This window comes from Heteronotia binoei, chromosome 5, assembly GCF_032191835.1.
Source record: "Heteronotia binoei isolate CCM8104 ecotype False Entrance Well chromosome 5, APGP_CSIRO_Hbin_v1, whole genome shotgun sequence".
NCBI lineage: Eukaryota > Metazoa > Chordata > Lepidosauria > Squamata > Gekkonidae > Heteronotia > Heteronotia binoei.
The window spans coordinates 98,933,073-98,946,785 of NC_083227.1; the positions used below are offsets into that span (position 1 = coordinate 98,933,073).

General features: G+C 41.0%; 1 protein-coding gene across 20 annotated transcripts in view; it reads right to left on the reverse strand.

Moving 5' to 3' along the window:
* The window catches only part of ATP2B2 (ATPase plasma membrane Ca2+ transporting 2), an 895,196-nt gene that overhangs the window by 136,251 nt on the left and 745,232 nt on the right, over positions 1-13,713 (reverse strand). For 15 of the 20 annotated variants that reach the window (XR_009555447.1, XM_060239903.1, XM_060239921.1 and 12 more), the window contains 4 exons: positions 10,124-10,165; positions 6,334-6,498; positions 3,384-3,598; positions 1,387-1,629 (listed from right to left, as the gene is read on the reverse strand). Coding sequence is in view for 19 of the 20 variants with exons in the window: in XM_060239903.1 (XP_060095886.1) it covers positions 1,387-1,629; positions 3,384-3,598; positions 6,334-6,498; positions 10,124-10,165 (665 nt within the window). In the remaining variant the exon portion in view is untranslated. The remainder of the gene's footprint in view (positions 1-1,386; positions 1,630-3,383; positions 3,599-6,333; positions 6,499-10,123; positions 10,166-13,713) is intronic. The other 5 variants (XM_060239910.1, XM_060239908.1, XM_060239907.1 and 2 more) reach the window with 1 other exon arrangement.

The window sequence follows — 13,713 nt, forward strand, 5'->3', positions numbered from 1 at the left end:
TTAAGGAGATCTACAGCAGGCCAGAGAGAATAAAGTATCCCTGTACAGGCAGCATGAAAACGTAGAGACATGGAAAAGCAGAGAAACAAGCTGGAGCAAACTCCCTCCCCTCTCTGATCCGAGGCCTTGCAGCTCCTCCTATAGAGAAAGTCATGGCACTGTGGGGAATGTCTGGCAGAGCAAGAGCAATGTGGTTTTGATCTGGGGGAGCAACTCAGTGGTTTTAATTATTGCAACCCACCTCAAGTTTAGTAGAATGGGCATGAAAAAATTATGAATAAATAAATTAGAAAATATTATTATGGGATCACACACTACCTAGACTACAATTTAAGACAAACCTTAACACATCTCTCTTAAGTAGAGGAAGTAATGGAGGGTTTCTATCTCATAGAGACTATTGCTTCCTCCCCCAATAAAGTTTTCATGAATCATCATTAGTAGCTAAGTATAATGTACTTTCAGTCTGTACCAAACCACTGTTTCAGTCTATGTTCTGCCCCCCACCACATTTTTATACAGGGAAAACTCAAGTGTATAACCTATTTTATAACAATATAATTTATTCATGACCTCTTACATAATCCTAAAGATAACATTCTACATGCAGTTTATAGTGCTGAGCTGAAACTAGGTGGTAGGAGGAGAGAGATACTGTATTTCACAAAACATTTTTCAGCTTCTTCATAATGTGCTTTTATTTACATAAAGTGCAATTTTTCAGAAGGATGAAAAACTCTGGAGGAAGGGACTATTATAGAAAACAAGCATTGCACTTCCAGTGTGAAAGATAACAGAACAATTCATCTCCCAGTTTTTGAGCTGGACCAGGGCTAAAGTCTTAGCGTGAGGAACTTGCAGGGAGTAAACCCACCAAGGCAACACAGTTCAGTCATTAAGTACACATTCTATCTCTCCACCCCTGTTTCAGAGTAGAACAATGGTCTTCCTTTGCTCACAGTGATTTTACCACATAGGGAAATTTTATTAGCTAGGTTGTGCTATTACATTAAGTACAGTCACTATATCATCTCCATTGACTGGATACAGGTAGTGAAGAGAAAAAAGCTATAACAATGGCACATCAGTAGCAACATATCCAAGCTGTTTACAGCACAACGAATGCAAAGAAATTAAGCGGGGATGGGTGGGGTGAAAGGCTTTTTCTTGTTGAAAATGGCATTTACACTGTGCCAGTGAAATAGGAGCCATAAAAGAATAGCCTAAAATATTCAGATACACAGAAGTGTTTTCATCAAACTTTTGCTCTTATTTTGGCTACCATTGTGATCACCATTGCATTTAAAAAAAATAAAAATAAAAAGTAATCAAAATGGATGCAATTCTTCCCCTCCTTTCAATTGTCAGAAAGCAAAACCCACTTACCAGAATCTTTGTAGTATAAGCACTGTTGAGAGCAATGGCATTAACCAGCAACTCCAGAGTTTTGGCTGGAATGGAATCTGGGCTAGGGATCTCTTTGTAGTGGACATCTCCAACATAGGCTTGCACTACAGTCATTCGGTTAGTTGTTAATGTCCCTGTCTTATCAGAGCAGATGGCTGTAGCATTACCCATAGTCTCACATGCATCTAGATGACGGACCAAATTGTTGTCTTTCATCATTTTCTGAAGGGAAAAAATTAAAACTTATTGTAGTGAAGAAGGTATTAGTAGTAAGCACATAATGATTGCTTGATTTTCAATGTGATATCCATTAGCAATTCCTCTAAATCACATTTGGCTTTGTAAAACACATTCTATCACATCAGATATGCATTTCTACATCCTTCCTCTAAGATAGCTAGTAAAGCAAAAGCTAACATTTTATGCACTATTTAAAAGACACAAAATTAGATGAGGATTAGAAAAGAGACAATTAACTGTATATATTTTTAACTTGATACCAATGTCAGATCAATTGAAATGACAATATGAAAAGACAAAATACAAGTGTGAGACTACACTAGAAACAAACTGGATTTCTCCTGTTTTGCTTCTAATGGTTGGCCCTGGCTGCCATATTCTGTACTACCCCTCTTCCATTTTCTATAATTAATTTCAAACATTATGCATGCATAGTTTGCCGTTAGCACATTTTTTTCTGAAGAAGATAGAAAGACCCTAGTGTCAGCTTGCATGTTACATAAGATAGCTTACTATCCTCTGCTAGAGAAATAATATTCTATTGTTAATATTCTATGTTAGTATTCTATTAAACAAACTTGTAAGAACTGTGAGGAATGGGGGTGGTTGGGGTGAAGTGGAAACTCCCTGCCTCAAATAGGTCACACCAGCTCAGCTCTGGTGATAGATTAGTTCCTTCCTATTCATATATTCCTTAACCTTAGCAGTCAAGCTCTATAGCACAACTGATAGATAGAACTGATGGCTGTAGTTCAGGGGTAAATGACAACAAAAGTGGGCATGTAGTCCAAACAGAGTGGTACAGTCCAGAAGAGGAATATTTTTACCTTCCTACACCCTCTCCTATATAGAAGATGAAGAAGAAGATATTGGATTTATATCCCGCCCTCCGAAGAGTCTCAGAGCCGCTCACAATCTCCTTTACCTTCCTCCCCCACAACAGACACCCTGTGAGGTGGGTGGAGCTGGAGAGGGCTCTCACAGCAGCTGTGCTTTCAAGGACAACCTCTGCCAGAGCTATGACTGACCCAAGACCATGCTAGCAGGTGCAAGTGGAGGAGTGGGGAATCAAACCCGGTTCTCCCAGATAAGAGTCCGCACACTTAACCATTACACCAAACTGGCTCTCTATATAGGGAAATTTGTGGGAATTTGTATGTCCAGAATATGATAAGTTCTTAGATGCTTGAACAGGCCAGTCCCTCACTTTGTTTAACTGATGGCCAGTTTGTGGGAATTTGTATGTCCAGAATATGATAAGTTCTTAGATGCTTAAACAGGCCAGTCCCTCACTTTGTTTAACTGATGGTCAGCAGCTGCTCAACACTCTATGGTTTTTGAAGAGCAATGAGCATACTCAATCACTATCAGACTATTTTGGGGGAAAGGGGTTGTTATTTTTTGTATAATTTACAATTAAACAAATTTACTGCCAGTTATGCAAAAACCACTGACTGTCTCTAAGTTCAACGGATTCTCTGTCAGACCCTGGGCAAGTGTGCTATATAAGTGGGGAAAATAGCTTCCCATCTTTCATTTAAACAGTATGGGACATGCAAAGAATTTTAACATTTAAATGAAAATTACACTGACATGTTGCTCATACCTTGTCAAATGATAACGCCATTGTAAAACTCATCCACTGGCAAACTAAATTATATTATAAGAACTGTTTATTTTCAAAGAAATTCAGACTTGTTTCTATTGTCTTTGGTTTTGAGATTGACTTGATTTACCTTTACAGAGTATGCAAGGGAAATAGTGACAGCAAGAGGAAGTCCTTCTGGGACAGCAACTACAAGCACAGTCACACCAATGATGAAAAACTTCACAAAATATTGAACATAGACTGGAGTACATTCAGGCAGCCATGGCTTCTTGTTGATTACAAAGGTGTCAATACAAAAGTAGAGTACTAAAATAATGACTGTGATGGCAGACATCACCAAACCTGAAACAGAAAAAAGTAATATTTTATTGTAACCAATTAAAAAATATAGTGATGCAGAAACCATATTTTTTAACAAAAAGGTATGATAAAATACCTTAGCACAAAAAGAAAGGATGGTAAGAGATCTGTGAAAAGGCCTCAGTGTTTCTGGAGGGACAGAGTCCCTATATGGACCACTGATTTGGATCAGGATTAGGGATGGGCATGGACCAGATCATGGATCAATTTTTTCCATGGACCAGGGCCCAGTTCGTGGTCTGTGGACCCTGTCTGTGCACTCACCAACACTGACCTCCATGGACCATCCCAAGAGGTCTGTGGGTCTGTGTGGGGATGGGGCTTGCAAAAGCTGCACAGCTTGTGAATGAAGGCTGAGCAGTGACTTCACCCACTTCCATGTGGGTGAACTTGCTACTCAGCCTTCACTTGCACACCGTCTGGCTTTGCAAAATGTGTGGCTTGTGAGTGAAAGCTAAGCAGCATATTCACCCACCCAAAAGTGGATGAACTTGCTGCTCAGCCTTCCCTTGTGGACTGCGTCACTTTGCAAAAGCCATTTAAAATTTAAATAGCTTTTGCAAAGAGGCCTAGTAGCAACTTCACCCACTTCAGGTTCATAGTGAGCAGCGGAGTAGCCAGATTTGCAGATGATACCAAATTAGTCAGAATGGTGGAAACCATGGTGAATTGTCAAGAGCTATAGGAGGAACTCTCTGAATTGGGTAAGTGGGCAACTACGTGGTAAAAAAAAAAGTTTAACATGAGTAAATTAATGCATACTGGAACAAAAACATGCTCATTTAAAACATATACTGAAGGGGTCTGAGCTGGCTGAGGATGAGACTGAAAGATTTAGGGGTTGTTGGAAGCTCAGTAAAAATGTTGACTCGGTGTGTGGCAGTAGTGAAAAGGAAAACTTCACACTAGGAATTATTAGGAAAGGTACTGAAAATAAAGTGGCCAATATTATAATTCCCTTGTATAAAACTATGGTGTGGACTAATTTGAAATAATGTGGGTAGGTCTGTTCGGTGTATCTCAAAAATGACATCATAGCCGAATTGGGAAAAATGCAAAAAAGGGCAACTAAGTTGATTAGAGGATTGGAGTATCTTTTATATAAAGGAAGACCAAAGGGTCTGGGACTTTTCAGTCCACCTTCTGTCCAAGTCATGGGACGGAGACTGCTCTGGTCGCCCTCACAGATGACCTTAGAAGGCATCTGAATCAAGGCGGGTCAGTGCTGCTATTGTTGTTAGATCTCTCAGCAGCGTTTGACATGGTCGATTACAATCTAATGACCCACCGCCTAGCCAACATTGGAGTTCAAGGGGTAGCCTTACAGTGGTTTTCTTCCTTTCTCCATGGTCAGGGACAAAGGGTGGCGACTGGTTAGCAGGCTTCTCTGCGGCACCCACTTGAATGTGGTGCACTGCAGGGAGCTATTCTCTCACCAATGATGTTCAACATCTATATGTGCCCCCTTGCCCAGATTGCCCGAAGTTTTGAGGTGGATTGTCACCAATATGCATATACACCCAGCTCTATCTGTCGATGGACGGCCATTGGGACGCCACCCCAGACCATCTGATCACGGCATTAGAAGTCGTGGCAGGATGGTTGCAATTAAGCCGGCTGAAGCTTAATCCTGTACCTGGGTTTGGGGGGGATTAGGATTGGGCATCTGACTTCTCACCCTAGATGGTGCCCCTTTGGTGCCAGCTCAGAAGGTGAGGAATTTGGGGGTGATACTGGATGCCTCCCTTTCCACGGAGGACCATGTTACAACAGTTGCATGATCTGTCTTCTATCATCTTCGGCAGGTCAAACAGCTGGTGCCCTATCTGACGTCCCAAGACCTAGCTACAGTGATTCATGCAACGGTCACTTCCAGGTTGGACTACTGTAACTTGCTCTATGCAGGCTTGCCCTTGAGACTGATCCGGAAACTCCAACTGGTGCAAAATGCGGTAGCATGGCTCCTACCTGGATTGCCTTTACGGGCAAGCAGCTGACCAATGCTGTGCAAATTGCACTGGTTACCAGTTGAGAGCTATGGCTGACCCAAGGCCATTCCAGCAGCTGCAAGTGGAGGAGTGGGGAATCAAACCCGGTTCTCCCAGATAAGCATCTGTGGACTTAACCACTACATCAAACTGGCTAAGGGAATACATGACAGAGGTTTACAGGATTATGGAGTGGGTAGAGAAAGTTGATAGGGAGAGCTTTTTCTTTCTTTCCTATAATACTAGAACACAGGGAAGCAGATTCAGAATTGACAGAAGGATATACATCTTTATGCAATGAGTAATTCAATGGGAATACCCAGCCAGAGAAAGACAGTGATGGCTATGAACACAGATATTTGCTAACTGTAACTGTCCCTCCACTCCATCCCAATGATTCTATTAGCCCTGGAAGAAAAAAAGAGGATGACTTCCAGGGATTATAACAATGTGAAAGATTCTGATCAAGCAATGGTTAAAATCCTCTTACCACATCTCTGCCTCAAACTGAATCAAGACACAACATGTGTTTCTGGATCACAGCCAATATGCATTACTTTGCGGGGTTCACCTCCCCTCCCTCTTCCACCCCTCTGGTATTTCACCACATTCTATGAAACACAGCCATTGTTAGGCACATTTGTCTAAGTTATACAGATCTTGTTGCCAATAAATCTGAACTCTCTCAAGTGTGCTCCTCCTAGATTTTAAATTACACATACACCGTACCTGCTTTGCCGATCTGGACAGCCAATTTTGTCAGCTTCCCCTGGAGAACAGATTTCTCTTTCTTATGCATGTTAGCTTTCCTCTTGTCTTTGTCATCTCCTTCTCCCCCTTCTGCACTCTTCAGCGGCTGCATCTCCATTGCAGCTGCACCATCCTGTTGTTTGGCTGGCAGAGCAGAAGAGAAAATGTTATTTCAGAACTTTACTGTCACTTCTATCTTTTAATTTTGAAAATACAATTTCTGGGATAATTTGAGTGTTAATTAGTTTCATGGATGCTGCTTTTTGGGGGGTATTGTAATCCTTGGAAAAATTAGTGACATGGATTATTTTGGACAGGATTCTAAACACTTGTACAGACTTCAGAACACAAAGGACTCTGGAAATAACACAGAAAGACCTGCTTTGGTGTCTCCATCTGCAAGATAAAAGTTCGTAGTTTTTTTAAAGTAAGGTTTCAATCCCCAATCTGAGATGGAAGCTTTCAAACTGACTTTGGGCCAGTCACACTCTCTCAGCCTAACCAAACTCATAGGGCTGTTGTGATAATAAAATGGAGGCAAGGAGTCCTATTGAAGCTGCTTTGAGTCTCCATTGGGAGAAAGGTGGTGTATATGAAGTAAATAACTTAAAGCAGAATAAGGAAGAAGCAGAAGGGAAGAGAGAAACTCTTCTATGCCTACATTTTCCCTAACCAATTTTAACCATTTCTTCCACCAGCAGACCAACAAAATTGAAGCAAGTCCTTCTAATTAAAAGCAGTTTTGGAAGTGTGTGGAGGAGATATGCCCTCTTTTGTCTATCCATGGTTTACAGAAAATCAGCAGGATCAGGATTGGGTCCTGTCCCCATCAGGCCTAATTGTACTTCAGTAGTTTGTAGCCAACTCTATAATTCACTCAGAGACTTCTGAAGTTCTAACAGTGCTGTCCTAAGCAGACTTATACCCTTCTATATCCTAGAAGAGCGTAGTTCTTCTTAGAATGACACTGTACTATTCTCTTTATAAATTATGTGATGGCAGGAAAATCAGAATTAAAACTGCCCATGTTGTCATGATATTTACTATGACTACAAGAACTAACAAAATACTAAGGCAAGGGTTGAAATAATGACTGAGACAGTCTTCAATGCTGTAAGTATCTCACATTTTCCAGGCATCGCTCTCACATACTCCTTAGCAGGGCTTTTTTTTTTTTTGCAGAAAAAGCCCAGCAGGAACTCACTTGCATATTAGGCCACCCCCCCCCCCCCAAACAACAAGCCAGTCAGAACTGTTTTCCTGTGAGTTCCTGCTAAAAAAAAAAAAGCCCTGCTCCTTAGCAAAATGATGCAGTAATAACAAGACATAAGCACAGCATATTGCAAACTTCTCCTGTGTAATTCCAGTTGCAATGAATGGGAGAATGGTGCTACACAACTCATTTTAATGGGGTTGCTCAGGAGACATGTTCAGTGAACTCTGCTCACAGTATATTAAGGAGTTTACTGGACAAGTTCAAAAGTGTACCATTGTAGCTGCTCCCTGAAGAATACTTAAAAACCAATCAATTTCACTTTTCCCAAGCAGAACTGAAAGTGTTATTTCCAAGATTGTGCCATCTAACTGAAACCATAAGCATTTGTTTTTGTATTTTCTCCTGTTCAAGTATCTATGTATTTCGGAAATAAATGAAGATGTGTTCAAATTTTCAATAGCTCTCACATTCTTTCTGCAAAGCAAAACATGTCAAAACACTGCCATTTGACAACTGAAGTTAACACAAATAAATGGGAAAGTGGGAGGAAAGACTGATATTATTTAGAACAGAAAAGAATCCATCCTGATCTATAATTTGCAAAGGAAATAAATATAGTTATACTTAACAGAAGCCAAAAACATGTTTAGTAGCTAATCCCTAATTGTAGTCCAAGTGTTGTGTCTGCATGGAAGAGAACCACACATGCAGCTTTTACTGCAGCCATTCTCACAAGCAGCTGATAATAATCAAGATGAATTCAAATGGCAAATTATCTTTTATGTTCCACTGTGCAATAGCTGCACTACAGACTTTGCAAGCATCTCTGGGCTAGCTGTTCAATACCCTTCCGCATGCTCACATGATGTCCTACATTTCAATTTACATATGTTAAAATTACCCTGAAATATCTAACTGTATTTTAAAGTATGTCTCTCTCCCCATGGTGGTTGAGAATGGAATACACAGTGCCAGTTGCCCATCCTACACTGGCACTGGGCAGTTATCATAGTCCTCTGAGAAGCCATCTGAGAAGTGAGAAGCACAGAAGCAGTAGTAAGGTCTGTAAGCACCCTGAAATTTTCATGATAGTGTAATAGGTTGAAACATGCTGGAAAACATGGTGAAACCATATCAGCACATTATGGCCTGTTACTCCAGCTTCAACAAGGCGAACAATGGCATGCATAACATCTCTCTCATGAGAATATGAATATATTCCACACAAATATATATGTACACGCATACATAAACAGAGGATCTGAAAGGACTTAGAAGGGGGGAATTTCCTCTTTCCTTCCCTCAAAGCCATCATAGCCTGTCCCCTTTTCCTGATTCCTTTTTTTCCTTTCCACCTATCAGCCAACCTACCTTGATCTGCTCCACTACTTCAGCTTTCCTTCCCTCTGGCAGCCTCTATCTTGGAAAACAATGGCCCAGTTGTGCAGCATGAGCTGCCGGACTGGACCCAATGAAGTGGTGCCAGCTGTTGGACTGGGCCTAGCTGTGCTGTGCTGGCCACTGAGCCAGGTCCAGTTGTGCAATGGGGAACCTGCAAGGATTTGCTGGGTGCACCTCATATCCCCATGTATTCCCTTCCTGCCATTGTTTTCTTTTCTCCTTGTCCTGACATTCCCCCATATACTCACCTTTCCCTGCTTCCTTCTTTTCTTCATATCTACAAACCAATCTGACTTTCATCAGTTCCCCATCTTTAGCTACATTTACTATTTATTCATTTATATCTTGACTTTCTCCAGAATGGACACCCAAAACAGCTTACATCATTCTCCTCTTTTCCAGTTTATCGTCACAACAGCCCTATGAAGTAAGTTAGGCTGAGAATATGTGCCTGCCTCAAGGTCACCCTGTGACCTTCCATAACAGAGTGGGGATTTTAACTTGGGTCTTCCACGCAGAGTTTCATGGGGTGACTGCTGTTGAACATGACTGGGTGAGTCATGAAAGTCGTGGCAACAAGTCACACAGTGGTTGTTGCTGATCCTGGTAAGTTCTTCCTTAAAGACCTAATCAGTCCTGAAAAGGGCTTTGCCCCCTTTGCCTGCCTTTTACTGACACAAACCAAATCCTGAAAGCTCACAATAATGTTGTGCTTGTCTAGTAATGGTCACTGAGGGCATTATTTTTAAGGCTACAGGTGCTATTTCTATTATGGGGTTTTAACCCCTCCCTCCATTTTAAAAAGATTTTCCCCTCCCTCCATTTTAAAAAAAGATTTGTAGAAAGAACACAAACCCATAGTTCCTGTCTCCTCTCTAAAGAGTACTGAAGTAAAATTAATCTAAACCATTTAATGCCTGTTTATAGCTCCAGTCTCTAGATTCAAGTATCCACAGATTTGGTCACATTGTGAATAAGATATATCCTATGGAAGATGATGTTTTCTATTGGACGGTTTCTTCTGCCACAGAAATGTACAGCATTCACAGTTGTTTTCAAGCCACATTTTTTCAGACTTTAGCATTATTACTTTATATATTGAACTAAATTCAAGTATATTCTAAAAATCTGCCTAATATGAAATAAGGTTACCTTTATTCTGGCTGTTCTCCATATTTCCATCCTGCATTTTGCCTATATGATAAAAGTGTAGCAGACAACAAAGAACAGACAGTAAAAAATCAGTACACAGAGACAGAACATAACAAGGGGAGTCTAAAATAAAATAAAAGGGCCACAATTCCACAAGCATGTTCTAAATAAATTTAATGGCAAATCATGGTGTATTTATATACATGAAAACACTTTCTTATCATAAATTCACAACAAAGTTTATCAGTTTACTACTAAAGCCTTCTGTTACAGAAATAATAAATCCAGTAGTCTTCAAATATTGTACTTTAAAAAAAATTCCAATATCGACTTGCCTGTTATGAAATCCCTTGATATAGCATAAGATTTGGCAATGAGTCGAAGGGGACACCCTCAGCTCACACACTCCAATACTAAATTTCTTTGCCGTCATGTTTACGTAAGAATTTATAAGCCACTTTTTGAAGTCTCAAAAGCAGCACACAATAAAATTGGTTCAAAACACATAGAACAGTAAACAAACAAGAAGTAAAGCAAACAGAAGCAGCAGAAAACAAAACAGAGCAATCACAAAATCAGCTAAAATAAAAGAGCAAAAATTCCAACCCATGAAATCTGGCCACCACTTCAAATAAATTGATGCAAGCCTCTCTTCTATAGCAATACTATTTTAAAAACATTACACGTTTATTTTGAAAGATTAGCAATGTTTTTTATTTTCTATAACAACTAGGGCTTTTTTTCTGGGGGAACACAGTGGAATGGAGTTCTAGAACCTCTTCATGGAAACAGAATTCTCCAAAATGTTTAAAAGTTCATGAGGGGCACCCATGTGTTTCTCCTTCATTTCCCTCTTGAAAGTTCTGGCGCCTCTTTTTCCAGAAAAAAAAAACCCTGATAACAACAAATGGGTGGGGAATGAAGAGTCATGATGGTAATGAGGAAATAACCAACCAGGAAACTAAGCTATAGAAATACAGGATTAAGTGAATAGAGCTTTAGCTTTGGAACTCAACATTCCACAATATTGTACCCCATCAAAATTCAATACTATGAAATGCTGAGTTATTGCAGGTGAAAAGTTTTATAGAACTATTAGGCCTACAGTTCTATGAAGCTTGCCAGGAATTATACTTATGTTCAAGACTGGCAACAATTATAAAACATCCTACATCTCAGCAGTTCCAAAGGATTATTACAAAAAAAATCCAAAAGAGGCAGTACTGGTTAAAATAAAATGATTTGTTTTATAATAACTTGTTTATAATACCAGCATTCTATAGCCAAGAGGTGCTGCCTAACTCATGGGAGCACCCTCAAAAAGCAGGAGTTCCCACTCTTGACCTGGACCAAAAGGCAGGCCAAGTGAAAACACTCTCAGCCTGTGCCAGAAAGTCAGCCAAGGCTCCATACAAAGGATTTCTGTCTAAGGTTTCAAAAGGCATCCTAGAGGGCAATTTCAAGTTGCTCTCCCCTCCCACTCAGCTATGGAATGAAAGTGACTGTATCAGGTGCTGTGCCTGCATTTTCAAAACTGGATGGCAACATCTGGCTAATCTCCTGTCTCTAGAACCCCACCCAGTCCCCTTTGTGTGATACCTATGTTAATGTACAAATCCACTGTACACACACCCATCGTTTCTGTCTCTTCTCTTAGGGCGTTTTCGCACTTACCTTTTACTGGCGCGACCACCCTCCTCACGCCGGCGGATCTGCAGGGATTTCGCACCAGAAGCGCCGGCGCAGCCAAAAGAGCCGGCAACTTCCGTCGCGGAGCCAGCTCAAACGTTTTCCTGCTTCTTGGCGGTTTCCGTTTGAGCTGGCTCCGCGACGGAAGTTGCCGACTCTTTTGGCTGCGCCGGCGCTTCTGGTGCGAAATCCCTGCAGATCCGCCGGCGTGAGGAGGGTGGTCGCGCCAGTAAAAGGTAAATGCGAAAACGCCCATTGAGTACTGAAGTAAAATTAATGCAAACATTAAGTCACCATGATCCTTTTTGAGACACATCAAGAACTCATTACCACCTTTTCTCTAAACCTGGGAACCTTTTCAGTCTGCCCTAGAAAACCCATCAACAACCATTAAGCCCATAACATTCCAGGAGGGGAGACCACCCCTCAAAATTCTATAAAAGTTGAGAGCAAACCACGCCCCAGTGTGCAATCTGAGAGTGCCTACATAGATTACACCCCCAAAGTCTCTCCTTTGAGTCTTAGCATGCCTCAGTGTGCAATCTGAGGGTGCCTACATGGATTACACCTCTGAAGTCTCTCCTTTGGGTCTTAGCATGACAAGCTGGCCATTCATGCTCCCTTCTACACAGACGTCTGCACATCTGGAAAGGTAGTATCACCCAATAACAGTTTCAAAACTTCTCTATTTTTACTCCTTATTTTCTTAGTCCTTGATAATGTGTAACAGTGATTGTAAACCAATATGTCTTTAGTAAAATTCTTAAAATCCTTTTATAACTGGATTTTACAGCACAATCCTGAGATGAAGGAATGCACAGGGAGCCAATGAGGCACTCTGCTAGCATATCTCCAAGATGTGGTCAGCAAAGCCCACCCACTGCATGCAAGTCCTGGGGACAGCTTATTCTGTGGTGCAGTTTACACTGTGCTGCAGGAGCCTCCCCAGCCAGGGCTCTCACTGCCTCAGGAGTCCTAGGGATTGGGCTGCCCAATGTGCATATACTAGTTTTCATTTGGCTTCAACAATACGTCTATATAATTGAAGATGACAGATATGAATAGCATTCCAAACTGAGGATCTCTAAGGATGTCTATGATGCTGTGATGCTCTGGAGTGGGGAAAAGTGATGTAAGTCGGTAGCATACTCAAGGCTAATGTATCCTTTTTTGGCAAGTTGAATTGGGGTTTGCTGAACCCAATTCACTTTCCCTGCCACATAACAGCTATGAAGAACATCCCCAGAAGCCTGATGCAGCTTAGAACTGTAGTGTGAGAGAAGGAGAGGCTCCAGCTTTCCCTCCTGGATATTTACCATCCATGATGTTTACGCACACCAAAATGGCCCCAGTGCTTGGAATACTCTATATGCAGCTTGCAGGCAACCCATGTTTCTACATGCATAGTACCCAACTCTGGACCAAGATTGTAATATTGAATTGGATTAAGGAATATTAAATATATATTATGAGGGCATTTTCAAACTACATTAGCTCATCAAATAAGAAACATATTTCTATTTATTTTTGTCTGTGTAAAGCTGCTCAAATGTTTTTAACATAATCCAAAAATTACTATACCAAATGTTCAATTTTAATGCATCTGCCTGAGAAAATCTGCTGCTAAACATAACACTTGTGGCCCCAGGGTCAAGGGGGGGTGGGTTCTACCCATATTCATCTGCTGACTACTAACCCATTACAGCCCAGGCCTAAATGCTAACTATTAATCCATTACAGCCCCAGTTTGGAATAACACACATGCAGTGTCTTTGGAAAAAGTGGGATAAAACTGGCCACAACTTTATTGGTTACAGCTGTAGTATACTTTGGCACAGCATGGGGTACCAGATTCTGTTTACTGACTGACCCACCTGCCAGTCAATGCTCTGCTGAAATCT